Raw genomic sequence first — 27,799 nt, 5'->3', positions numbered from 1 at the left:
AATTAAATCGATGTAATTTATTATAAAAATTATTTAAGGAATTAGTTAATCCAATATGGGAATATTATATAAAGAAATTATTATTGTAATTTTGAAATAATTGATAGATTCGATGTTGGTAAGTTATTTAAAATTGGCGACAAAGCGCGCTGATGACTAGCGCACTCTAAGAGCGCTACTGAAACTAACTAAAGCAACAGTTGCGATCCAGTTCTTGTTACGGAAGGAGTGTTTCACATTTTTAATCCTAGTTATGTAAAAAATAGTGATTTGAATGATTAAAATAGTGATTTATTTTATTAGTTTATATTGTTTAAAGAATATTTCATCGTTAAAATGGACAACGTATCAGTATCAAAGGTAAAATACACCTGTTGCTTCTACTTACATAACCTTAAAATGTAAACGCGGTATTTGCCGCGATATATCGCGCAATTGATTTAATGAGTATAATATGTATAAGAGTTTAATGTTGAAATTTTAATTAAATATAAACCAAGATTTACAAATCAAACATTTAATCATTATTATTATAATATTTGAAAACGAATATTAAATTTATAAAAATATTATTTATATGAAAAATATAATTCTACTAATGATTTTCTATTGTAATAAAAACTACTTGACATTTTTGCATTTCGATTCTTTTTTTTTTTTATGCTATTTCATCAAAGCATATATAAATACTTTTAAAACAATTTTTATTTTTTATAAAAGAAGATAAATACTAGTTATAATACTTTTAGGGTGTTTTTGTACATAAAGGTGCATATAAAATTGGAAATAAAAAAACAAAATTTGAACAACCAGATTATATAAATGAACCATGGTATCTTACTTATAAAGAAACGTGGGATGGCATTCAAAATGCCATGGAGGTATCTTTTGCATGCTAATTTGCATTAAAAATATGATGAAAAATTTTACTTTTATATTATTCCGTCGCAATAAATTCTGTATTATATAGTAATGCAAAATTATATTATATTTATATATATATTATATTTTTTGCAAAAATTTTAGGATGTAAGATTAAATATGTTCCAAGAAATTTTAAATGATTTAGAATCTTTTGTTACTAAAGTCAAAAATAAACCAATAGAACAACTTGATGAAATACAGGCAGCTATTGTGCTAGCAGGTGATAAGATTAAATATATAGTATTTAGAGTAGTTTTTCACAATTGAACATTTTTTGAAACAATCGCATTGCAGGAGTTAATGTCTCTGATCACAAAGAAATGTTTCAAAGAATAGTTTCTAAATTAGAAGTGAAAACAAAGCATATAGCAGTTTTATGGAGCAGAGACTCAAATAATATAAAAGATATTACAGAAAAATCAATTTATCAATTGATAAATGATGGAGAGGTATATAATTTGATATAAAGTATTATAATATGAAGTAACATTATGTTGAAAATATATATTATACGTAGGATATGTATTGGATATGTATTTATAGGATGAGGATACACATATTAAAAAGAATCAATGTCATATGAGAGCTTTAAAAGCATGGCACCAAGAGAATTGTGATCAAAATGATCCTCTTATTATAATATTAACTGATTTTGAAAGCACTCCTGCTGCAGTATTACATGATTTTATTTTAATTTTAAGGTATTCTCCACATTAGGATATTATACATTATTAGGATATATATTAGGATATTTTTTTCTGATTTGTGCATTAGGGTTATCGAATATATATTTTGTTTTTAGTGCTTATGCAACTTCAATGAAATTTATTCTTATTTTTGGTGTTGCAACCACTTTGTTTGCCATTCATAGATCTTTAACGTATGATGTTACATCAAAGTTAAATGTTCAAGTAAGCAATATCCATCGTAGAATTGTAGAATTGATAATAAGTGGATTATTAGAGATAATAATTGATTTTTATTCAGGTATTTCAAACAAAAAAACAAATTGATGTGTTATCAGATGTATTAGAAAATACTGTTTTTGGTACAAATATTCCATTTAAGTTAACTGGACGCGCGTTTCAATTATTAACGGATATCTTTTTATTTTATGATTTTTCTGTACAGAATTTTTTTCTAAGTTATAAGGTATCGATGTTTTTTGTTTTCTTTTCAAGTTTCTGTTTATTTTCTTTGATGTTTCTTTGACAATTTCAATTGATTATTAAATTTTTAGATATGCATGATACAACATTTTTATGCAAATAATATAAATTCTCTTTGTTGTCAACCGCACAAAATAAAAAGTAGGATGTCTTCATTGACAGATGAAGATTTGGATGAAATTAAAAAATTGCCCTCTATAGAAAAACATATTCAACAATTGACAAAAGATGAGAACAAAGATGAATTACTTGAAAATAGTAAATTTAAGGTATATTTGTAATCGTTTTAAATCTAAAGTTGCTATATTTTGCAACTAAAGAAGTATTGAATTACAGCTAGTTTAGTAAATTTATATTCAATATTGTAGGAAATATTGATCCAAGTTTTAAACAATTTCCATCAATATATGCATCGGTTTTTGTTAATACTCAGATGTTTGTACGATTTCGTGTCGACATTACCAAATGCACCAATGGGTAAACAGGTATAATTCAAAAAAGAAAAACTTATTTCCCTCACAAAAGAATTCAAGAAAAATTTACAAAATTATTCCAGTTACGTGAATTTTACACAACAGTGGTTTATTTGAACAATTTGAAAGAATCTCAAGAGTACAAAGAATGTCTGCAATTATTGACCTTTTTATCCAAGCAGGAACTTCTCTCAAAATTGAAATCTTTGGTAGCAATTATCGCAAGTTCAAAAGATTCAGATATGATAAAAGTCAAGAAAGATTTGCAGAGTTTTGAAAAAAGAATTGACGAATCGAGTTTAGAAGTTGCAGAAAAACCTGTAGATATTGTTTCTACGGGTGAAAGACTGAGTCGACTTCAATTGAAAGAGGTTTGAATTAATGTTCAATGATCTTTAAAATCGAAGAAAGGAAGAAAATAAAAATCAATTATTTTTGCTTTGTATTTTATTGTAGAAATTATTGAAAATGTCTAAAACACACTCTAAATCGCCTTATAAAATAGCACAACAGGATTTGATCGATTATTTGGACCAGAAAGTATTTTCCGTTTATTTGGTTAATCCTAATTATATACCAGGAAATGAGATATTTTGTTTCAACGATGGTAATTTAGCGAAGCAACATATTCGAGGATCTTTGAGATCTGCGATTCATACTGGACTAAATAACCCACAAGTGTACTTAAACGTGAGTGAGAAAATATTTTTTTTATGGTTTTATGCTGTGGTCATGGTGTGCTTTTAATTAACGTGAATAGAATGTATAATTTTTGAAAATAAGGTGTTATCTTAATGAAATTATTAACAGTAAAATTTTAGAAATTTCATTCTATCTAAAATCTTACTAACCTGCAGTCATTTTGACTCTATTACATTTTGTTGATTATGTGCATATGTTATAAACAAATATTGTTCGGTATATTTAATAATATTTTTATTAAATTTTTATTATGAAAATGTGAAAATGAGTAATCAATATGAAATATAAAAATATAAAAGTAATCATACACATATTTTCATATACATAATTGTGAAAATAAAATTAACACATTTTATTTAAAATTCTATACATAATGAAGTATCAAATATTTTTTTAAATGATGGCAAAGAGAATTTGTAATCATTTTAAATAACATATGGAATTTTAATATTGTAAGAGAATAAGAGTTGAATATGAAAATACTAGTGCTACATTAATTGTAAGGATATTAAAACTAAGAGAAATAAGAAAACAAAATACGAAAACAGTTAAAATGACTGCATCCGGATTCTAATATTAATGACGTGATTAATACATAACTACATCTCCATTCATAAATCATTATAATATTATCGTAATAATAATATTATTATTATGAACGTGCAATTCATTTTACATTTATAATTAAAGGGAAATCGAAATTAATAAATATATATTTTTAAAATCCTTCCACAAATTTCTTTTCAAACAAAAATCATTGATTTATGAATGGAAATATAAATGTACATATACTATTTTATCCTCTCTTTTTTCAAATCTTAATAATCAACAACCAATTACATAAAATACAATTACAAAATTTTATTACAATTCACATTCATCGATTCCAATTTTCAATCGTTTAAAATATACATGCGAATCTAAATCCAAGTTTCGTTATTTCTCCAAAAAAATCCAAGACACGATGTGTTTTTCATTAAACTTTCTCTCGAATCAAGGAAATATTACTTGTTCATTTCACGGGAAGAATACATCCCCTCGCATTCGATATTTTTTTACTCTTTCTTCTTTTTTCATCTATCCTCCACTCATTCCATTCGAAATATAATTCGTTACAAAAGTGTTCGTGATCTTGATTCAATTGCTTCTCATCGAAAAGGGATTGAATTCGCGACCTTCAACGACCGTTTTCCTCCACGTTCACGCCACGTTTATTGTTGCTTTTGATTCTTCCGGCATGCCATCGACCCTTCTATTCGCGCCATCGTTGCAAATATCGATTGTAGATTTTTCACGATAGCGGAAAAGGTACTTTGTCGATGTCTCCTGTCCTGTCCTGTCCTGTCTGTATCCTAAGTTAATTGGAAATACATATTTCAGTGCGGGTGCTGCAAATTGGAGAACGACGACGCCATTCCGTCCACGCTGCCTGACCTCAGTATAATTTACAAGCTGCACTTGGAATCCAGGAAACTGATCAATATGTACGACTGGCTCCAGGTAACAACAATCGTTTCGTGCTCGTGTTTACAGGTTAATCACGGTTATACTTATGGTCACGTATGCCGTCCGTTTCCTGATTTTAATCGATACTCGTCGCGGCGTGAATGATTCACGCGATTGTAAATGGGCTTTTTGGTCGATGGAGGGTATTTTAAGGGGGTTTGTTTTATTTTTTTCGCGGTCGTTAAGCGACCGCTTGGAAAATTCACAGGCTCGCAGAGCTTTGGACAAAGGGAATTAAAGTACATGGATTGATTTGATGAATTAGTTGGGCTTGTAGAAAGGATGGTCAAAGGTAAGATTACAGTAAAAATTTACGGGTATTTTTGGTTATAATTTATTGGATTGTTGTGGTTGAAATAGTCGAATCTTTTGTGAAATTTTTAATTATAGTTTTTAAGTATGCTTTAAAATATGATTTGATGGATTTAGTATATACTTAACTTTCGTAAAATCTATTGTTTATTGTGTTATTTCGAATTCTAAAGATTTATCTGTAATTTGGTTTAGTATACTATCTGCTATGATTCATAGGCTCATTTATTAATTTTAATTATATAGTGCATGAACTTTGTGCTAACGTAAATTTATTAAAAGTTATGAATAGGATGATGGTACGAGTTTAAATCAACATTTTAATACAAATTTACGCATTTGTTTACAGATACATACATTGATGTATTTTATTCTATTGCATCGAGATATAAAAATACAAATATATCAAATTCTGTTTCGTTCTTTATTTTATTTTTCGTGGTATGGAATTTACATAAAGTTAAATATATGTGTCGAATTATTTAAAATATAATACATTTTAAAATTAATTTTCATTACATGTTAAATCATAAATCTTAAAAGCTTTTCTCTAATTCTCGACGTTTACGTTTTCTTATTTGAAAGAGTTGCACCATGAAATGGAAAAATGAACGGAGATACGAGCATTTCTCGGGAATTCCATTTTCACGGATGTCGACCACATTCGTAGATCGTAAGGCGTTAAGCCACATTCGCATAGAAAGGCGGGTTTTTAATGGAGCAACAAAGTTTCGCTTGCCTTTAAGATATTGCCACTTTTAACGTTAAAAATATTCGACTAATATCATAATTTTTTAAATTGTTTTCTCGCCTCTTTTTCTCACAATTTCACATATTTAAACAGCTTAAAAAACTTCATGTTTATAAATTAAAGAAACAGAAATTTTTAATAATAATAGATTCTTTATAATTGAATATTTTTTTTCTATTTTAACTGTTCAATATTCACATTAATAGAACTTATATAATATTTTGTATGCACACTTAGAAAAATTCGGATCTTTGGCTTTTCACGTATGATGCTTGGGATTTTAAGGATTAATCCTCTGCCTCTCTCGTATAAAAATGTTTAGCTTGCATATAAAGTTGTATTATATCTAGACCAGACCACTTCTTACAGGCATTTTTAATTATCGTGGATCCAACAAGCAGTGCAAAGGAGCAAAGGGACGTGGATCCGAAATTACAGTATCCTTTTTCACTTTCTCACATTCTCTACTGTCGAGGAGTAAATGGAACGTAGTAGGAAGATTTGTCTAGCCACGATGCGTTTGAAATTCATATCATAGCTCGTAATGGTGAAATCGTAGCCTTGTGGCGGTTACTCGCCGGGATCGTATGCCTCTTGTTTGAATAATTCACACGGAAACACGTGTGAATTTTATCATGGTTCATGGTATCCTTAACGGAGATTTAGAGCTCGTTTTGCTCAAGCGGTCGCAGAGCTGGAGTTTCTAGGTTTCATTAAGAGTTCACGAAAGAAGACCGATCACGTGAAACGACTCACATAATTATTATTTCGCGTTTAGTCTTTTGTATTTTTTTTTTCTACTTTTTTTATTTATTTTTTTACAAAATATATTTGATATTTTGAAAAGTATTCTTGTAGATTTTTATAAGTTTTTTTTTTCAGAAGAATTGAAAGAAATTGTTTATTTTTTATTCGGTAGATTTTGGATATAATCAATTTATTGATAAAATATTAATTGTATGTTTGTTATACAATTAAAATTCATCAAACTATGAACTCAATAATCAAAATTAGATAAGGCTTGTTTTCTTAGATTGAATTTTTTCTTCTTATTCTATTTTTATAATCAATAATCCATCAACATCTACATCAATTGTTCCAATTATAAAATATTTAATATAAATAGGTGTATTTCACATTCTAAAAGCAAAATTAAATTGAATATTTTTGAGTAATAGGATTGCAAAAATTAAATATTCATTTACATAGATTGGTTTATACAAATTATTTTTGTACTTTTGTAATTTTGTACTGTTCTAAGTACACACATATTGTAATTTTTTTTCGAGATATGTTTTTTACTAAGAAAACAATTAATAAATGGAAGACGAAACATTGTGTGATTTTTATTTTTATTTTTATTCCAAGAAATATTCTCTAGCACAATATACCGTGCTAAAGTTTCCGGACACAAACACTTCCCTAGCTTCCAAAGGGGAAAGTTAAGATGAAATTTAGATAATGGAGGGAGTACGATATGGCGAGGAAAAACAGAAGTATAGCCAAGAAACATTTTTATTTATGAGGATAATTATAATGATTAGGGATAACTGCGTTTTACCTTTCCCCATTCTAAGTTAGATATCCTAATACCCGATAACACGTATAACCCCTGCACTATATTCTAAGGAACTTTTTAATCACTCTCTAATGGTTAGGTTTAAAGAGTAATTTTGAAGACGATCATTTTCAAACTGTAATCTTCGTTGTTTGGATTATTAAAATTTCACGAAAAAATAGATTTTAGAAAATAATTTGATACGAGGATATGAAAAACGTTTTCGTGGAATATTTGGTATAAATATGTTATTTAATGAATAAAATATTTATGAATTAATTTCAGTAATATCGTTTTTCAATAAAAAGAAAATTGTTTTAATTAATCTCTTCTAGATAGGGGAATATATCGTTAATTAAATTTTTGGTCTTGGTATTGTATGCATGTATTTGTTTGAATATCATTGTTAATTAATAAGCGTAATTTCGGATTAAATGTGATAAATTGTAGAGATACGATACGAGATACGATTGAAAATTAATTTTATTCGCTACGTACAATTAGATATATACGGTTTGAGAAATTACCAGAACTTCGATCTGATTGATAATAATAATCTGTATCGAAATTGCGAAAATCGTTCGATCTTTAAATTTGCTACTTATATTAATCTTCCATTAATATATTCGAAGTTTATTCGTTTTGAATTGAATATGATAAAAAATAATATGAGGAAAAATAATTAGGTTTAATAATTAATAATTTTGAAAAGATTTTAGAATGTTCTCATACGTTTTTAAACCTCGAAAATGTATTTTCAAATTTTATTTTTAATTATTTACATATAGAATATCTATACGTGTAATTTTTTAAGGTTTGCTTATGAAATATTGTTCATGAATTGGTTACGAATCGTGATACGGTTAAAAATTTATAGGACATGATTTTATTGGCTTTTTGTTTAAATGTTAAATAAAATCGCAAACGTACAGTATTTTTTACGATACGTATCACTAACAATAAATTTTTACGACACAATATATCGGTCTCTTTTTCCTTTCGAACATCTATGTTCCATCTGTTATTTTAATTTTTTTTATTTTTCGTATTGTTAATTTCATTAAAGAAGATAAAATTGTTAACATATAGTATTAAAAAATAATATTTATCAAAAAGATTCGTGAATTTCGTTTAACAAATATCCTATTTATTATTTAATTTCGAAATATTCTATTAGTCTATTATTTATTTTGTACGATAATATTTTTCATCTATCAATGCTCGAATAAAATTATTCCATGCCTCGTTTTTAATATTTGAATCAATTTCTTAAATAATAATTTTATTTAACTTAGAATTTATAACTGTACGAATTAAAAATTAAACAATATTCTAATAATATTGTCAAATTTTGGCAATATCGATCAATATCATCGCAATATCAATTCCATTACGATTGATACAATAATGAATTAATCATTAAATTCTCTGACTCAAGTTTTATATACGATGTCTAAGGAACGACTCTGCTAGATGGCGTTACTAATGACTCCACTAACAAATCCCAAATAAAAGATTTCCTTTCTTCTCTCTTTTACAATTTCATTATAATTTCTTTTTAAATAATTCTGAAGAATATCATTCCAAATCAGCCTGTTCCATAAAAGATACGATAAAAACCATTTTTTTTAACAATTTTAAAAAATATTATAAATAATCATTTCTTATTGAAACATAATATGAGTTATAACACGATACACAGAGATGCACAGCATTCGATTTTTCCTTTCGTCAACACGAAACCTCATTATCGACATTTCACACGTGGAATGCGTGGCGTGTAACGCACATAGGCAAAGTGAATACTATGGATGACAGGTGTCTGATGCAGATAAACCGCGGAAGGGTAAATTTGTGAAGCAAGCAGAATTTAATTCGCTATTCAATGCATGGACGTAACGCGTGCCATCTATCATATACGTTTACGAAGGTAGAAACCGCTTAACCGTGGCCCTGGCCTGGGGCTTTTGACACATTCCTTACGGATCCACCTGCCTTTGAACCGTATACGACCCTGAAAGCCCGTTTCGCGATATGATCGATGTTGAAGATTTCTGCCACCGGAGTTACAACTACGTAACTACCGAGATACGCGTTGTTTCGAGGTTGACTGGATTAATTTCCGCTTGTTTTGCTTGATTTTAACTCCTAATTCCTGCTCTCTCGATGTCTAATTCGAAGAAATGTGAAATTTAAGGAAATTATTTAACTTTTTAATCGAGAAGTAATCGTGTGAGAATTGATATAAAAAATTAGTAATAACAATAGTAAAATTCATAATTTGAAAAAATTCAGAGAGATAGTAGATAAATTTAAATTTAATTTGTTTGTAGAGGATACATTTATACTATTTTTTCATTGAACGAGTCTAAATTTCTATTGAGAGAAATTTTAGTTTGAAAGATTAAACTTAAAAGTTTAATTATGTATAAAGTTAGTATAAAATTAAATAATGTATAAAATATTAATGTAAAATAGTTTTAAGATATTTTCTAATTTTAGATTTATAATAAGTCTAACAATGGTGCTATAGTACAAGTACAGTCGAATGTTTAGTTGAATAATATGGATGTTTCACCTGTTTCCTTGATTAAGATCAACATCTCCCCACTTTAGTATTAATCTAATATTATATTCTGAGTTTCTGTAGTTTCCATTTATGAATTTAGCTTATCTTTGTTTAAGTGAAAAGGTATAAAAATAGTAGTTTTTTTAAAATACGAGGCGAAGTTTAGAGAAATAAGGAAAACCATGAAAGAAATATCTTTTGTTATAAATAGATGGAGTTGTTCAATAGTTAATGAATACAAAAATAAATGATAAAATTTTATTTTAGAAATCAGAAAACTATCAAAAATAGATGGATAGATAAATGAATTTATAAGTGGAAAAGTTTCATTTTTGTTGTTTGTTTCGTTAGAAGAAATTATAGAAAAATCATAAATAAAATTAATAAAAGTTTCAAAATCGCGAATTAAATTTTCAAACAGTTTTATTTATGAAAATATACATTATTGAGAAACACGATAAGCGAGAACAGACAAGTTCGATATCCACTATATCGAACAACGATATAATTCTATTATTTACCTTTACACAAACAAAACAATCTCTCAGTTGTACATTATAAAGCATAACGCGATACACAAAATAGCATTAATAACTTTGTAACCCGTTAAATCAATGAATGATCCCATTCAACTTGGTTAGGAATCATCGCGTGTACCGTTTCATCCACGGAATAATTTAACTTCCTGGATGCATATTGATGACGTATGACGTGCATTTGCATACGACTGTACCAACCATGGTGAGAATTTCAACGATTCACCGTTTATCCAAATTTTATTTCTTTTATTTTCCTCTCGCAAATCGTTCTCTCCTCTCGCCTCCCCTTACTTTTCTTTCTTTAAATATCGAATATCAATAGACCTTAAATAAAGGAACGAACTGAACGGTTACTTTCGAATTGGTAAAAAGGAAGGTGACGGCGGAAAAAGGATTTCTAAAAGTGGTTGCAATCGTTCGTGCATTTTAACGAGTGAACGAATGTCGAGAAGAATTAATTGAATTCCCATGGCTGATTTTCTTTTCCGTCTGACGTGTTGCAGACAACTACTATTTTAGCAAAGTTTAGCTTCGTAAAATATGGATAATTACGGAGATTTCTTTCGATTCATTCGATTTAATTTTATTCCTGACTTTAATAGTGAATAAAAAAAAAAAAAATTCGAGTTTGTTATATTAAAATCATTTTTAATATATTCCAAGTTAAATATTCATCGTATATATTATAAAATTTTTATCATGATAATGAATTTTAATCAAAAATTTTTTTAAGAAAAAATGATTTGATTCGTATTTCATTTTCATAGAAGAAATGTAAAGAGAAAGAATTTGTTTAATTCTGAGAAAAATATCAACATTAAGATCCACATGTAGTAGATCTTTTTCGAGTTATAATATATCCTTCATCCCTCTTTCTGTGTATTCTCCATTCATCTATTCATCCATGCACTTGAATGGACTCGAAATAGGAATTTTTAATATGTGCATGAATATTAAAACACATAGTTATCTTTATATTAATACAGATTTTTAATTTCGCAATAGATAGATCTATATATACAGGTTATTTTAATACACATTTAAATATGTTTTTTAAAATATTTTTTAAAGTGACTATCTATGAAAAAATATAAAAATAAATGTTATACTGTTCATATGCAGAATTTATATGCATTTCATTTACCTAAATAAAGTTCAAAGTTTGTTTGAAAAGCGAATATATCTTAATTACTACAAGTTCGTTGTTTTTTTTTTCTACAAAATTTAATTGTAAAAATTTGTTGAAAATATAGACACAAAATGAAGCGATTAGTTTCTTTGTGTAATTTTCATATAATCACTGACCGTACTGATTACTGATCGTGCTAGCACGGTTTAATTAAACCGAAGAGGGTTGTGTTCCTTGAACGTGTTACGAAGTTCCTTGATTGACGTTGATTCCGTTGTTGGAACAAGAAAGAAAGAGCGCAGAGTATCTTATTCTTCTTTGTAATTAAAACGTCCGCGCCTATGACGAGACGCGTCGACCAGTCGTTTCTTCTTTGGTATCAATTTGTAACAGGATTAAGCTATCTTAAATACCGCTGTTTCGTTGAATATAATTCTTTAATTAGCTATGCGTATTTTTTGGACGTAATTTATAAATGTAGAATAGATAAAAATTCATTTGCTGGCACAAAACGCAAGGAAATAACAGAGCAGAATATGATAAATTTATTTTTATAGATTTTCTCGACGACTAAAAAAAGGAATATTTTAAATTTTAAGAATCTGTTACATAGTCAAAAACAGGAGCCTTAATAGAAGTATAATTTTATATTAATAAATATTTCTGGAATATTCAAAAGTAACATTAAAACTACATCTTTGATTGTTAAAGCCAAAATTTTTTTTCCTTAGAAAAAAAGACCATAATGCATCATGCGTATCTTTTATAATCAAAATTTAACATACAGCAAATCTATTTAAAAATTTAAGTATTTGGTATAAAAACTGTCTCAAACGTACAGGCAACAAAAGATCAGCGCAAACCTTTCAAGAACCGTGGAATTGTGGAAGTCTGTCTGCCAGTTCTTTAACGCCGTTAAAAGAAACTTGTCGGTCTTTAAGTTCGCGATTCAGAAACACGACAAGTCACAAGAATCGGCCATGCAAAAAGTAGTACAAACGATTTGCTCGTTTTGCCGGTTGATTCAATCTCCGTCCACTTTGGCGCTGAGATCGATCTCTCTTTACGTCTGCACGATCGAGCGAGTAACCATTGACAAGAAAAATCTATGAAAGGTTCCACTTTTCGAAGTCGATCACTCGCGCCAGAAGAGTAGAATCAGTTTTCCGACTAAACTTCTCCAAGCATTTGGTGTTCAATCGTCGTGATCTCGATATCTTTTTTTTTTTAAGGTTATCTTCCTTAACTTATTCGTATCGTGAAAAGGATTCCACTTCCACTGGAAGTCGATCCTTTATTCTAGTCGGCAAGCGTGAACTTCATAGAGAATATACATATCTTTCAACGTAGGATAGTAGTATCTTTGTGGCTGTTGGCGCGAATATCAGACGAGATCGTAAATTATGAATGATGTGTACGTGTAAGTCATACTGAAATATGAGATGGCCACGCTGAAAGTTTTCATCGAGATATTTCTTTTTTTCTTTCTTTCTTTCTTTCTTTCTTTTTTTCTTTGCAATTTGAATATTTTTCTTCGAGTAATAAAAATGTATCTTTGACATGATGTGTGTGTGTGTGTGTGTGTGTGTGTGTGTGTGTGTGTAATAAACTTTTTATATTTGACGGAATATGAATTTTTTTTATGAGACATCATGTATCGTATTACTCTTATGAATAATTGAAATCCTGGTTTACGAAGTTATAAGTCGAAAAGAAGAAAATGTAAAAATTATTGAAATTTTTTGTTAGAGAGAACTCTGTTGAGCAAGTTAAAGATGTTATACATTATGGAACGTTTCCTGGTAAGATCGCAACGATCAATAACTGTTGCGTACGTACAGGCTATTCTAGTGAAAAGTTAAATTCCCTATAATTGGGAAAATAAGATCTTAGGAAAAATTTCCCGCCTATCAACTTTTATCTTCATTTCGATTTCTAGAAGTCTCCGAATATATCTGCATTTAAAATATACTCAGATTATTTTATTTGAAAGTGCAACTATTGTCTATTGCTAGTATATTCGTGTCACATCAGTGGAAATTTTGTGCAAAAAATATCTCAATGGATGTATTCACGTATTTAAATGTGCACAAGGTCTATTTCTCTTTTGTTGAAAACTATAAAAAAATGTAAAAAAAAAAAAAAAAGAAATTTGAATTTTAATAAAATTTAACGAGACAGTACGTTAATAACAATTTAATTTACTGATATTTCCATTCATGGATAAATTTTTATCGAGTAATATTTAAAATCAACGACGCGTACGTTTGCGGGCATCATTAGACTATCAGTCGTGAAAACTATGCACAAGTATGCTACTAATTAGCAATTATAATCGTACGACGACTAATTGGTAAACAATAGTTATAACAATGGACGTGCATCAATCATTGGCTTGGAAATTAATCTTACCTCTTGCAATGATTATCGGTTCAACGAATCGAGTGGCATCCGTTTGCTAGAATAATCTTTAAGACAATGGCTTCCATTATTCATTGTTTGAATATTTTTTTCAAATTTTATTAAATTTAAAAATAAATTTTTAATATTCAAAGGATAATATCCAAATTGATATTAAAGAAATGATGAAGAATCTCATTCAAGAAGGATCATGATTGAAATATTATAATAAATCTTAGCAGTCAGTAACAATCAAAGACACTACATTCAATCAAAAGGAAAGAATAAAGGCTGCAGATAAGAACAAATTTTACCCGGAATATTTAAATTGCTAGATTGAACTATACATATTTCCAAATAATACACGACTAATCACCGTTCACATTTCTCCAACGCGATTTCGGTTAAGATCACGCGCAATATTGCTCGAAACACCGTGAAAACACTGTCTAAATCAGGAACGAGAGAAAGAAATACGATCTACTGGTTTCACGGGTTCTTAACGAGCGTCAGATGGTGCAATTTGTATTCACAGCGTTCACCCCCTAGAATTGATGTTTCTCTCAGCAGAGTTTCCTAGCGGAAACTGATTCACCACGGCACACCGGCCAATATGCCCATCGTTTTTCCAGACAAGCGTTTCCAACCTTCGACAGCCACCTCCTCCCCTTCTTGCCCCCTTCGAGCCCGTTTTCTTCGTCCAAAGATAGCTCAACACGGCATTCTTCACCGCAGCAGCCTTTCCTCTCCAAAGGATAAAATCTGAGGGCGGGTGGAACGATGACTTCGAACATACGATGATGGTTTAGGCGTGATGCGAGATTGATACGGAGAAGCTGCTGAGATTGATTTCCGCGTCGTGGAACGGATGATGGCGTAGCGAGGCCGCATCCACAATCCCCGTGGACTCTTCCTCCAACTTACTCGAAGGACTGTCTTAGGAGCACCGAGCTTCTTTCCATCCTGGATGGAAATAAGTCTGAAAATGAAAGGAGAATACCCGCCTCCCGTGGGAAATGTAACCTTCTTGTTCTCTCCCGAATCTCCGAGACAGACCTTCCTTCTGGCGCGCTATTGGTCGCCATCGAGGGATGGATAGGTTCGAGGAATACGAATTGAGGAAATGGTGCGTTCAGATTTCAATATCTCGAGGATTGTGGTATATTGGTTTTGATTTTGGCTTCCGTTCGAATTTTAATGCCCGTCGAGCCTCGTTGTGGAATTGCTTTTTTGAATTTAAATGTCTATCCGAGATTCGTTTTATTCTTTTGCACTCGGTTCCATTTTTTTATATTTTGGAAAATTAAGATTTTGCTACGAAGATCATGGCAATAAGAATTCATCGATCAGAATATTTGTTAAAAATGGATTACATAGTGGGCAAACGAAAACAAATTAAATTATGCAATATAATTGACAACGATATATAGCGAGAAAAATAATCTCTAAATTGAAAAATGAATAAAAATTTTTTCAAAACAAAAAGTTTTTTATGATAAAAAACTTGTCAAAAAAATAAATAAATAAATTTGAGAATTTATTGTTATATTAGATTTATAGAATGCAATATTTATTTTCAAAATACGGCTAAATAGAATTTAAAATCTATACGCGTCGAGAGCGTCGACGGAAATCGATAATGCGCTAGTGTACTTAAGCGTAAGCTTGAAATGTCGCGTGAAACGTCAAGTCATCGCAAGAACACAAACACTAGAAGGCGAAATTACGTGTCGTCGAGAAACATCCACACTCGAAGAACGTTGGAAGGAGGATGAGCACTTCAATTTTGATATAACGCTAAATATTTTGCTAGCAAGAACGTTTCGAGTTAATAGAAAGCATAAGAAATTACTTTCAAATTGTCTTCCACGAATGAACCTTCCAGAAGATAAACAGGAACAAGTTCGAGGAGAAATAAAAATATTCGGAAATAATTTAAGAGATTAAATTTAACTTTATAACAAAAATTACTGTAAACTTGATAGATTATAACAATAACGATATGTACATATATTTTTTACACAAAGAAATGAATGAGGAAGAAAATGAAAGAACAGAGAAGAGAAAAAAGAATATCACAATTATATAATATTTTTTAATTATAATGCACATTGAACAAGATAATTAATTTATGATGTAGTAGAAACAATGGATATTTAATATATAGAAATTCTTTTTCATATTATAAAAGAATATCTTTTTTTGAGCAATAAGAAAATATGTTTCACACGCATAATAATATAAAAAGAAATTATTATTATTGGAAATTCTTATTATTATAAAAGATACCTTTAAGATGATTAATTTATTCAACTTACATTTTCATGTACACAAGTAAGAAACAACTCACTGTAAAATTATTACTAATGGATCAAAGACTCCACAAATTTTATAATCTTTCTTACACTTCAAATATTCAAAATTATAAATATCGAAAAAAAAAAAAAAAGCATTTAAAAGCATTTCCTTTTTGATATATCCAATTACGAGTTACAAATTACAAGGTTTATACAAGTATCGTATGAAATTTTATTTTTACCAATATCGGTTTTGCCAAGATTGAGATTTAATTTGTTTTTGTAAACACCGCGGTGCACGAGATTGGAAGAGAGAAGAAACTGGAAAGAGAAGAGGAGAAGAGAAAAAGAAAGGAGGGAGGGAACAAGGCGAAAGAAGCGAAGATGAAAAGAATGGTGAAGAGAAAGTTGAGTTCCAAGTGGAGGTGAAATGATAAATTAAACCGAGCACACTAATGTGCTGCAGCAAAACAAGAACGGGCAAAGTTGCAAAATTATGAAACTTCCAAGACTAATTGTGAAACTTTTCGCGATGTACAAAATTTCTGTAAACTTTCCAGAGTGGTTAGGCACGCTCGGCCTTCTTCATTAAATCGAATAATCATTTAATATCTATCTTCAAAAATTGTTACCAGATTATTCGATGAAAACTTTCAACCAGTTATTAATTTGTCAGTTTAGAAAGCGATATCTTCGAGTTGTTTGAACGAATTAATATTTTTCTCGAATGTTTTTGGTGTAGATAAATATGAATACATAATGATCGATTTTTTATGATCGAATGTTTTCAGAGTATAGAAAATGAAAAGGAAAAATATGATAATATCTTATCATAACGTTTAAATATTCATATAAATTTTCCTTTTTTAATTAGAAAATATTTGTTTCTTTTTTAATCTTAGAACTTAATTTGATTTAAATAAGAACTATGTATAAGATCGATTAAAATCGACGAATGAAAATAAAATGATAGAAAGAGGAATTTGGAATCATTAAAATTGATATTGAATTGAAAATGAAAACAAAAAAATGGAGGAAAAACATAGAATATATTTTTAATAATTTTATGACTTATTTATTTGACACAGAGAATTTTTATATAGAGAATTGAAACTATAAAAATAGTCCAATTAGTTGATTTTCATTTCTATTAACAAGATTCAATTATTTTTTCGTGAAATTTCTTGTTTTTTCAAATTAATTATTTTGCTATCAAAACTTGATTCATTAACGAAGAAATTTTGTATCATCCCTTCAATTTCGTTACAAAATATTTGTATAACCATAAATTGTGTCAAAAAATATAGATAGAGGATTCAAAGGAATGAATGTTATAACTTTGATAAATTATTCGATGGTTATTTAATAAAATAGAAATAAAATATAAAGATATCTCTTAAAACGATTCCAGTTTTCCAACCGTCGCGGTTTGTTATTTAATCAAAAGTAGAGATTGTAAAATTGATCGTAAAACGATGTTTCTTTTGCGCGCCAACTTCGATCAAGTTCTTTGTTTACTATTTTACCATGGTAGAGATCGTAACTCACGGAATTACTTGTCAATAAGTGGTGGCCGGGGTTGCACTTCGCTTTTATCGAATCGTTCTTACGATAAGTTTCTTTGAAAAATTGCCTCAAGCCGAATAATATTGATTCAGCCGTTTTATTTCAACGAATTCTGTGATCCTTGCCTTCAATTATTTACGCCAAACAGCTTGGGCGGTCTCTGGAGAAATTCACGAGACCAATTCTAATAGACAATTAATTTAAATAATTTACTATACTTGTGTGGGGAAAAAGACTTGTAATATTACAATGATAGAATTGTGATAGAATTGTTTGTTTATTTTTCATTTTACTTTGAATTATAAAATTGTAGAGTGTTGTATAGAATGAGATAAAAATTAAATATAAAAATTGCATTTAGTTTAATTAACATATGTAACTCTTGAATAAAATATTTGATATAAATAATTAAATATTGTTTAAATATTTACAATACAAACTAAATTACTTTCGCTTTTACGTATATATCTGTTTCAATATGAATGCTTTATTCTGAATTCATTAATTATCTAGCATTTCATAAACTGGATTACATCTCGTAATACGATGTTGGTTTTATACAAATTTATATTTTTATTCAGATTAAATGCAAAACACTATGTAAATTTAAAAAATGATATACACAGTGTACGATAAATGATTGCACGTGCTAATTTTAACTTATGAAATTTCATGATGAGAATTTTTTTCACGATTTATATTTTGCCAGGTCAAATACATGAGACGTGCAGTAATGTACAATTCAATTCAAATTCACTTGAAATATCTAAACTGTACGCTGGAAAATCACTTTTTCTATAAAAAAAGAAAGATACATAGACAACCAATAATCCAATCTAAGCTGAATTAAGCTATACATAAAAATCTATACAATAATTCGAATTAGTAACAATATCTTGTCATCCAGTTTATTAGGAAAACAATGTGTCAAAATAGTATCCGTATTTCATTAATCAAACAATATCTATCTCGATTCTATCTACACTACATTTTCTTTCGAGGACTGTAAATTTCTAACCCAATATCGAAAAATATTGACAAAACTCAATGTGAAATCCATCCTATACTTATATATATGTATAGGAAACTAGTTCATGGTTATCACATCAGTTTATTAGGAAAACATATCGGTCCATCGAAACTACATCTACGTTTCATTAATCAAACAATACCTAAAACATAAACACCTCGGGAATACGCGTTCCCCATCAATTCTATAGTCTAACACGAAACACACCACGTGTCGCACTGCTGACGTTGGTTAATTAACTGTGCTGTGGATAGAAGATTTTCCGGTACAATGGGTCTGATTACAATGTGATTTCGCCCGGTCGAACGAGTTTGAAATTCTCGAGTCAGTAACAAGACAAACAGAGGCAAAGAGACTTCAGAGAGAGAGAGAGAGAGGAGGGAAAGAGGTTAGCCTGTGGCTAAGAGCCGCAAGATGTGTCGCAGACCTAACCGGCTTGTTCTCCGCTACGTCGAGCACCATGTAACCAGCTTCTCCTTCTTGGTTCTCCAAAGTCCTTCGCTTCCTATACCGTCTCTCCTTCTATATACTGTTCTTAAGTTTCACGCGAACAGTTAAGTTACCCCTTAAGGCCAAAGTTCGCGTTCCCCTTCGTCGCCTGTCTCGTGTACCTCTTGTCTCTTTTCGTTTCTCTTATTTTAAACCTGGCCTCAATCTCTCTTTCCTCGTTTCTCAGTTTTCTAACTTTCTATGGGTAAATTTACCGACACGCGAAGCGTGTTTAATATTACGAGAGCCACCCTTCTGCTTTAGCAGAGGAACGTTTAGCTTCTATTCGGGATAACGTTCGTATATTTGTCCTAGAAATAACTTATAAATATTCTTGCATAGGTATTCTTTATTCATTCAACGGGCAATAGTAACTTTTAGATGATATGATTCTCTTTGGATGAAATAATTATTAGGAATTTTTTCTTTTTTTATTGGAATTATTCCTTTAATTCCAAAAGTTTCTTCCAATCTTCTTCTTAACTCGTCGTAAAACTTTTTCAAAGGATACATTACATCGAACAAGTGTTGGTTCCCTTTGTTTCGTGATCGTATAGAATTCTTGTTATTTCTTTGATTACGTGTATTTTAGTTTTGCATGGGGTGAGTCATTGAAGAGGGTTGTATAATCTTTCATCGATAATAGGTGTTATTGTATCCTTCTCTTCGGTGAATATTTATGATGCGAGTTTCTGTGTCTCTCTAATTTTAAATCCGTTTAAGGATTTAGTTAGAACTGTAATTTTTTTTTTTTATTTGGAAAAATAATTATTAAGAGGATTGATCAAGTTGATCGTTTTTCGATTCTTTGATTTTTAAAATATTCGTTTGGGAATTTATTCAATTCCTTAATTCCTCCTTATTTAAAATTTTCGATTTTTTACTTCTTAATGAATATTTAATTTTTCTGCTTTTTTTAATTTTTATAATATATTTTTTTATAATATTCATGAAACTATTGATTTCCAATTGAATATCTATTTCCTTTGGAATAAAGTAAAACGCATTCTTTCGAAAGTAATAACTTACCAGTACATTTAATCGTAACTAAGATATTTCGTCTCGGAGCAATATCGATGTTAAATAGACTACGGTAGAACAATAGCCACCACGAGAGCTATCATCCCTGTACCTTCATTTATAGCCGTATAAATCGATATCCTACTCTCACAATGAATATCGAATACTTAAAGCAAATGATTCATTTCGTATATCGAGATTATACTATTACAAACACATTAAAACAAACAAAAATAATTAAATGCTACAAACAATTCGGACAAGTAACTCAGTAAAATTTTGTATTTCTGAAAAGTACAAAAGTTTTCCCATAGAAATTTAGATTTTCTTTAACAATTTATAATTTCATAATTTTTAATAATTTACAATAATAATAAAGTAAAATTTTCAAAGGAATTACAATTTTCACATTATCTCGTATCAAAATCATATATCAGGATATTATTTGTTTCACAAATTACGTGTTAAAACTTCGACTACTCTTCCATTTGAAAAAAATTCGCCTGTCGTTCGCAGATTCTTCTTCAACTGAGAAAGTTTTTTCATGTCTTAATCGAGCCACGTTTCTCGTACCCCACGAAGAAGGCCCTCGAGTATTTCAAGTATTCGAAGGGGTTGGTTCGGTGTCTAAACTTGGGGCAAGTCAGAAGGGAGTCTAAAAAGAAATCCTCCTTGTGAATGACGATTATCCGTCAGTGGCTCGGCTTGGCAGCCGGCGACGAAGGTTGCGAATATCCATAGGTACCCTTCTTCACGCAAGGGGGAATGTACCCTTGTTTCATCCCTCGACGCCGGCATTCATCGTGGATTAAACACGAAGGAGACTTAATGAAGGTCGCTATCTATTCCCCTTGTACATCTTACGAGGCTAGTAGACGCGTATAAATAGCTAATTCTTCTTTAACTTGAAAGTTTTTCAACAATTATTTTTGCATAATTTTTTGCAAATTATGAAAGTGATAGTATTGGACAGATAAATTTTTTTCTTGATAGATTATTATATCATAAATATTAAGTAGATTATTTAAATTATTTGAAGAATAAATATTTAAGTAACGTATATTATAATATAATTATTTTTTGAATTATTCGATTTGTGGAAGTTTAAGAACATTCTTTTATATCTTTTTTCGATCGAAAAAGTTCATTTATGAAACTATTTTACTTGTCTCGTAAAACGTTGATTTGTTCCACTCGCGTGACTTGATATCGTTTTATTCCACTTGTCTGATCATAGATGTTGCTATACTATTTAACCAACTGGACCGAATATTTTGCTACGTACTACTATTGAATTAGTTGTGAATTCTTCATTGAATTTTCTTTTTAAATTTTTGAAAGATTTCATTTTTCTAACATGAATGATGACGTTTTTAATCGTTAAAATTACTTTTTAAAAAATGTTGTATCTTTAAAATATACGAATTTTTCGCTATTTTGTATATTTTAAAATATGACGTGGAAATAATGATCATCCCTATAAATGAAATGCGGATAAATGTGCTTAAAATAAAATCGTCGAAATTTATAATTTCGTCCATCGAATCTAAATAAAAAATTACGGTTGAATAATGATAGTATAAAAATAATTCTTCCGTTGAACCAAATAAAGCTTCGCGTATAAATCATGAATATTTAAATAAAATTGTATCAGAAAATTTATATACCTTTAAAATAATAAAAATATTCGAAAAAATATTCTTCTTTTATTCATTATATCATATTTAGCAGTGATACCTACGAATATCGCAATAAAAATATATTCCTCCTGATTTTATAACGAATTCGATACGAATTAAAGGAATAACGATTCGAATAAAATTATTGAAAATTGTTAGATAGAAGTTCGTCATCCAATAACGAGATTGAGTCGGGAATGAAATTTTTGTCGTTCAAAGAGTAACTCGGGGAAAATCCGAACACCATCCCCACCCTTCGACGCTCGAGGCGTCTTAAACGCGCAAAGGAAGTTTCTTCATAAAACGGCAACGCCCTTCTTAATTCCTTGTTTCCTTCACGCGCGTACTTTCTTCGCAGGCAATCGTGAAAATGCCTCCGGGTCACGAAGGGGCGGTTGAATATAGGAAATCGTTGTGTAAAAGCGGATATGACTATAAAATCGAAGATTTATTGTATCTACGTGCCAGTACTTCTTCTTCTTTCCTTCTGTTCTTTTTTTTTTTTTTTTTATGTTCTCCAGTTTTGTTCAAGAGGTTGTTTGCGAGAAATGCACTCGTTCACGAAGAATTTCGAGGAAATTGTAGAAAGTTTTTCCATTTTGCATCTAACTTTAATTAAAAATAGAAATATTATCTACGCGAGAGTGATGTCTAAGTTAATTTAATTTCAATATTATATTCTCGTTTTTTTTGTGATCTATTCTATAGATAATTGATTTATAGATAATCCGGTTATTCTATAGAAAACAATATCTTGAAGAAAAATTAATGAAAAATAGCGAAGGATCAGAATTTTATTCTTTGTACTTTTCAATTTAAGATATTTTACAAAATAAGATAAAATTCATTTATCTTATTAGACACATATAAATTTTAAATAATCTTCATTCAACGACATCATCACCGATGAATATTCAACCAATGTAGCGCATAGAATATAACCACTTGTTCTAAAAAAAAAAAGAAAAAACGTTCATCCAATAAAATCGATAGACAGAAAACGAAACCTGTCACTCTATTGTGCATGCCATTCATTTTGCACGTGTATTATTTATGCAAAACAATTGCATAACGTCAACGGTCTATAGTTATGTCTCCGGTGACTTCTCAATCCTGAACTGATCGATCCTTGACAATCAGAGTACCATGCTATCCTTCACGGTGGTTGACTACCATAGCAGCCGTATTCGAAGCTTGAATGGAATCGAGACCGCACACGATTAAATTCTCCCTATGCTCGTGTTACCCAATCGTCTAAGGGGAAATCGCTTCATCCCTGTCCCTCTTTCTTCCTTCGTCTCTGCCTAGGAAATGTTCCTTCTGTTGACGCAGGCAACGCGTTGTACGACAACTATCGAGGAACGCGAGCTAATCGATTGACTCTAATTAAACTTGTAACGATGCAAATTTTTGGCTCGAAAGATCTCAAAAGATCGTCATTATTATTTTTACCTTTTCTTCCTTCCTTGCGTTAGAAAAAGAGAGAGGATTTTTAAAAATAGTGGATCATCAATTCAAAAGATATTTTCTTATCCTGCGTGAAGAGAGAAAGGTTTTCAAGCAACTTTATATCACAAAAGATGACAATCACACAAGATGCGATCACGATTCAAAAGTATTTTCTTAGAGATCGTCACTATTATTTTTAATTAACAATTTTCTTCGGCAAACAAAATGAGAATGCCACCGATTATATTAGAAAATTACAATTCATCAATCAGGGGGATTAGAAATAGTATTATCACGATATTATTCAAAGATTTGAAGGTTCGATAACGATCGTATATAATATTAAACAAACGGATAATTGTCCGGATTAAGAGCGTTGGATGTCACTAATCGATCGGCCGAGCTGTCAACATGGTATCCACGCGGATCGCTCTCAATAATTGACAGGGGAGCGTGGCGGTGCCATACATTCTGACACAGCGTGGGGCTGCTATGAGGGATTGGTCGAATGCTGTAAATCGCTATAATGCAGCGTTGGTGCAACGGCGCGAGATTGGAGAGGTAACGCTGCATTAACTAAGGAAGAACGGCTTTGGGGAAACGAACAGGGACTTCCGATGGGATTAATACCAGTGACACGGTCACAATACGATTGATAACGCTCCGAATTGCTGCAAACAGATAAAGGAAATTTCCGAGTATTCTTCAGATATTAATCTTAATTAAAATCTGATTCAGAAGTGACGTTTAATAAAATTTTCGCCTAGATCTGATGAATTGTTTGTGCGTCCTGGTATTTCTACTCAGCTTGTATTTATATATTAATTTAATTTACGAATTAATATTAAATTTCGTTATAAATAAATTTTGATTATTTTCGATTAATAAGATTTGTGACTGTAATTGACGATTATAAATTTCATTATTAACATTACTTTCATTGCAAAAAGAGTGTGTGCCAAAATGAATATACGTTTTATTTTACATATTATTTTCTATTATATATTAAATCAAAATTTTATTATCGCCGAATCGAAAATTTAAATTCTATAAATAATTTTAAAATTAACAGAACAATAATATCATCTCCGTACATATTTTTATCTCAAAAACAATCAAATTCACTAGGAACTGCATATATTAACACCATTAAAAAGTAGTTAACGGGCAGCAAAGCGTGGAACGCAAGATATACGAGTAGGTACACTAGACGGTACACGAAGGTAATATATCACGTTGCACCACGATTTTGACACCTCTACATTTTCGAAGATGGACGGAATCAGGTGACTACCGGTCTAAATGCACAGGATGTTGCAATTGTGGGATAGCAAATGCAACGGAACGTGCGGTATCCTTGAATTACAGCCACACTCCTGTGCATATTTGATGTATTTTCAATCAGACCTCCGGTTGCGGCCAAATCCATCGTCGTTTTACATGTAGATATGCAGACATACGATGGGTAGATAATGTGTATATACACCCTCATGCATATATGGCACGTGTATATGGCATATCTTGGGGGGAGATCAAAGAGAGAGGTTTCCAAATTCGGAATTCGTGGGATTTATGCACTGATTGAGAATGATATTTGGTTACGAGAAGACGTAGAATGGGCTCGAGTGAGCTTTTGAAAGAAATTCGTTTTGAAACACAAGAGATTGAACGATTCGACAATTTTTTCGAGTAAAATCATCTTTTATTCATTCTATTATTATTATTAAAATTGAAAATTTATTATTCCGTTTTCGTAAGTGTCGATAATTCGAGTTAAATGTCTTTTAAGCGGGGGAAAAACACGCGACCATTTCATTTTCTTTATTTTGTCAGAACGAAATAAACGTTTTTTGAGCTTTCGTAAAAAGCTTAGAGCGAACGTGATAAAAATACGAGAATTACTTACACATGTGGTAGAGAACCAAGTTTTTCGTAGTTCCGTTGTACTTTTGGAAGGCTCGATTTGTAGGTGCGAAAACCGTCACGTGACGATACGTGAGCGTGGTATTTGCCACCTGACTTGCTTCCAACAACTGGTAGAACTGTAAAAAAAAGACAATCATATAGTTTTATTGCGATTTTTTTTTTTTCACGTTTCATAAACTACACATCGCACTGAATATCGTCTGATTGATTTCAATCCATTAATCTTTCTCCTTCCTTCAATTCAATGTGACACTACGATAACCACGATTATTCCACAACGTGTTCCTATTATCGCAATATTAATCCTCGCGAAACTTTAGATTCAATTTTCACAGTTCGTAGAAGTAATACGGTTAAAAGTATTAAGAACTGGGGCGAGGACTCGTTTGCCATTTCTTCTTCTAAATCCTTCAATTACGAACTGTCACGTTAAAACGAGCAGAACAAACGAAAGAAAGCCCCTCCCCCTCCCCATCGATTTCCCGTCACGAGCGATTCTCCGGGTATCATAGCACGAGAACTAATACGTGGAGCTAAGTCGAGTCACGCCGGATTAAACGTACGATTGTGCATGGCGAATTAGCGAAATTCGCGTTCCACGTCCACGCGAAAGCGTTTTAATCCGGCGTGTCGAATGAAATTTGCCCGGGTCTTTCGTCTCCCCGAAAATTTGCACAAAGGAAGCTCGTTAGCAGTTATCAATGCGCAATTAACCCTGCGCGAAACTCAAAACATGGAAAATATAATAATTCGGCGTCCGTGGAGTCGTTGCCTCTTCTTTCTCGAACAAGGATTGGGGGAACATGGGGAATTTTATAAGGGGAAAAAACCGTGGAAAAGCGTGTCCTTTTCCCTAAAGATAATAACGTAATTCCCGGGGTTATCTTTCGTTTTAGTTTCAGAGACCGTCAAATGCTTCCTGCTTGCCGCCGTCGGCCCATCAAGTTTTTGTTGGTACGTTTTTTGAGGTTATGTCATTATATAAAATGGTAACGCGTAGAGGTTAGGAATTTTCTTTTTGCATAAAGCTGCAAAGTTATAAAGATGGAAAGCCGTGAAAGAGATGTGAGTTATTTTTATAAATATTTTAATTTTGGATTTAATCTTGCTTTATTTCTTTTTGTATTCGTTTATAATGGTATCACGAAACGTGATATATTATAAATTAATTGAAAGAGTAATAAAGGAAGAGAGAATGAAAGAAATATGAATTTTATACAAATGAAATTTTTCAATTACCATTAAAAGAGCAAACTTTAAGGTTGAAGAAACTTTTTTTTACGAGCGATTCATAACTTTAGAGAATTCCATCCAATTTTTACGTTTCTTTCTTTGAAAATTGTCTCATGATGAGGAAGCAAAATGTAGCTTTCGCATCGCCATATCAAATTGTTGCTGAAACAACTTTAGTTTACTTTGAGATCTACGATCTTTTATTTTTTAAATCTTCGAATCATGAAAATCTTCTTCTTCTGACGTTTAGATGTATAATTTCAAGAAAATCAGTTTCAAGATATTGGCCAAAGCTTTTCTTTCATGCATTATATTATATTGAAAATTATAAATCATATAAGAAAACATCTTCTGACTAAATAAATATAAATTTTTATACATTATTATATTCCATCAATATAATTGTATAATAATTTTCTAAACGATTTCTATGCTTTTAGAAAACTTTATCGATTATTATACCTTTCTGGATGCCAATGCTTTCTCCAAGTTGTTCCGCAAGCTTCTTTTGTGCTTGCGTTTGATTTTCATTCAACAGCTGTTGAAATTCAATATCTTCAAACTTCACTCGAGTCAAAGTTTCTCTCTCAAAATCGCTGATATCATTTCTTATATGAATACAGTTCCATGAATTACAACGTTTTCTTTGTGAGCAAAAACATATTACTTCAACAAACTTTGCAACTTTCTTCAACTCGAACAACATACTTTCTAATCTACACCTTCCCAGTAACCATTTTGAATATAATTAATCTTTCTTAACTAAACTGTGCAAAAAAAATATTTAAAATATCGCGAATAAAGAGATTTAATATATATATATATAGTTACGTTATATAAAATATTTAATATTTTAAACACAAAAATAATTTTAACATTTTAAGTACGAAATATTCAAAAATATTTAATGAATTGCAAATCTCTCGACACGGAATTTGCATTGGAATTTACATACACGTGCGCGCGTGTGCGTTTTATTAAATACGACAAAAAAAAACGTAACAATTATTTCCGCTCGAGCATAATTTAGCGGGAAAAATGTAAAAATCTGAATCTATCCAACGAGAAAGTACCTTTG

General features: G+C 30.5%; 2 protein-coding genes across 7 annotated transcripts in view; one reads left to right on the top strand and one right to left on the bottom strand.

Moving 5' to 3' along the window:
• Nucleotides 1-27,799, bottom strand: part of Fas1 (fasciclin 1 Fas1 domain-containing) — a 294,183-nt gene that overhangs the window by 84,588 nt on the left and 181,796 nt on the right. For all 4 annotated transcript variants that reach the window (XM_086904462.1, XM_086904439.1, XM_086904455.1 and 1 more), the window contains exon 2: nucleotides 25,469-25,604. In XM_086904462.1, the coding sequence (XP_086760588.1) occupies nucleotides 25,469-25,604 (136 nt within the window). The remainder of the gene's footprint in view (nucleotides 1-25,468; nucleotides 25,605-27,799) is intronic.
• Orc3 (origin recognition complex subunit 3) overlaps nucleotides 201-27,799 on the top strand; it is a 116,636-nt gene continuing 89,037 nt past the window's right edge. The window contains exons 1-14 of one of the 3 annotated variants that reach the window (XM_086904480.1): nucleotides 201-360; nucleotides 750-881; nucleotides 1,027-1,144; nucleotides 1,219-1,373; nucleotides 1,468-1,625; nucleotides 1,727-1,835; nucleotides 1,912-2,076; nucleotides 2,165-2,362; nucleotides 2,462-2,578; nucleotides 2,749-2,937; nucleotides 3,023-3,256; nucleotides 4,649-4,768; nucleotides 6,207-6,274; nucleotides 6,504-7,170. In XM_086904480.1, the coding sequence (XP_086760606.1) occupies nucleotides 337-360; nucleotides 750-881; nucleotides 1,027-1,144; nucleotides 1,219-1,373; nucleotides 1,468-1,625; nucleotides 1,727-1,835; nucleotides 1,912-2,076; nucleotides 2,165-2,362; nucleotides 2,462-2,578; nucleotides 2,749-2,937; nucleotides 3,023-3,256; nucleotides 4,649-4,768; nucleotides 6,207-6,274; nucleotides 6,504-6,597 (1,881 nt within the window). In that variant the 5' untranslated portion in view covers nucleotides 201-336 and the 3' untranslated portion in view covers nucleotides 6,598-7,170. Of the gene's footprint in view, nucleotides 361-749; nucleotides 882-1,026; nucleotides 1,145-1,218; nucleotides 1,374-1,467; nucleotides 1,626-1,726; nucleotides 1,836-1,911; nucleotides 2,077-2,164; nucleotides 2,363-2,461; nucleotides 2,579-2,649; nucleotides 2,938-3,022; nucleotides 3,257-4,648; nucleotides 4,769-6,206; nucleotides 6,275-6,503; nucleotides 7,171-27,799 lie in introns of those variants that run through there. The other 2 variants (XM_012492265.3, XM_086904474.1) reach the window with 2 other exon arrangements.

Source organism: Apis florea, unplaced genomic scaffold (genome assembly GCF_048593485.1).
Source record: "Apis florea isolate Af1SG1 unplaced genomic scaffold, ASM4859348v1 contig_1615_pilon, whole genome shotgun sequence".
Classification (NCBI taxonomy): Eukaryota; Metazoa; Arthropoda; class Insecta; order Hymenoptera; family Apidae; genus Apis; species Apis florea.
Note: the sequence above shows the minus strand (reverse complement) of the source record. Positions and strands in the feature narration are given on the sequence as shown.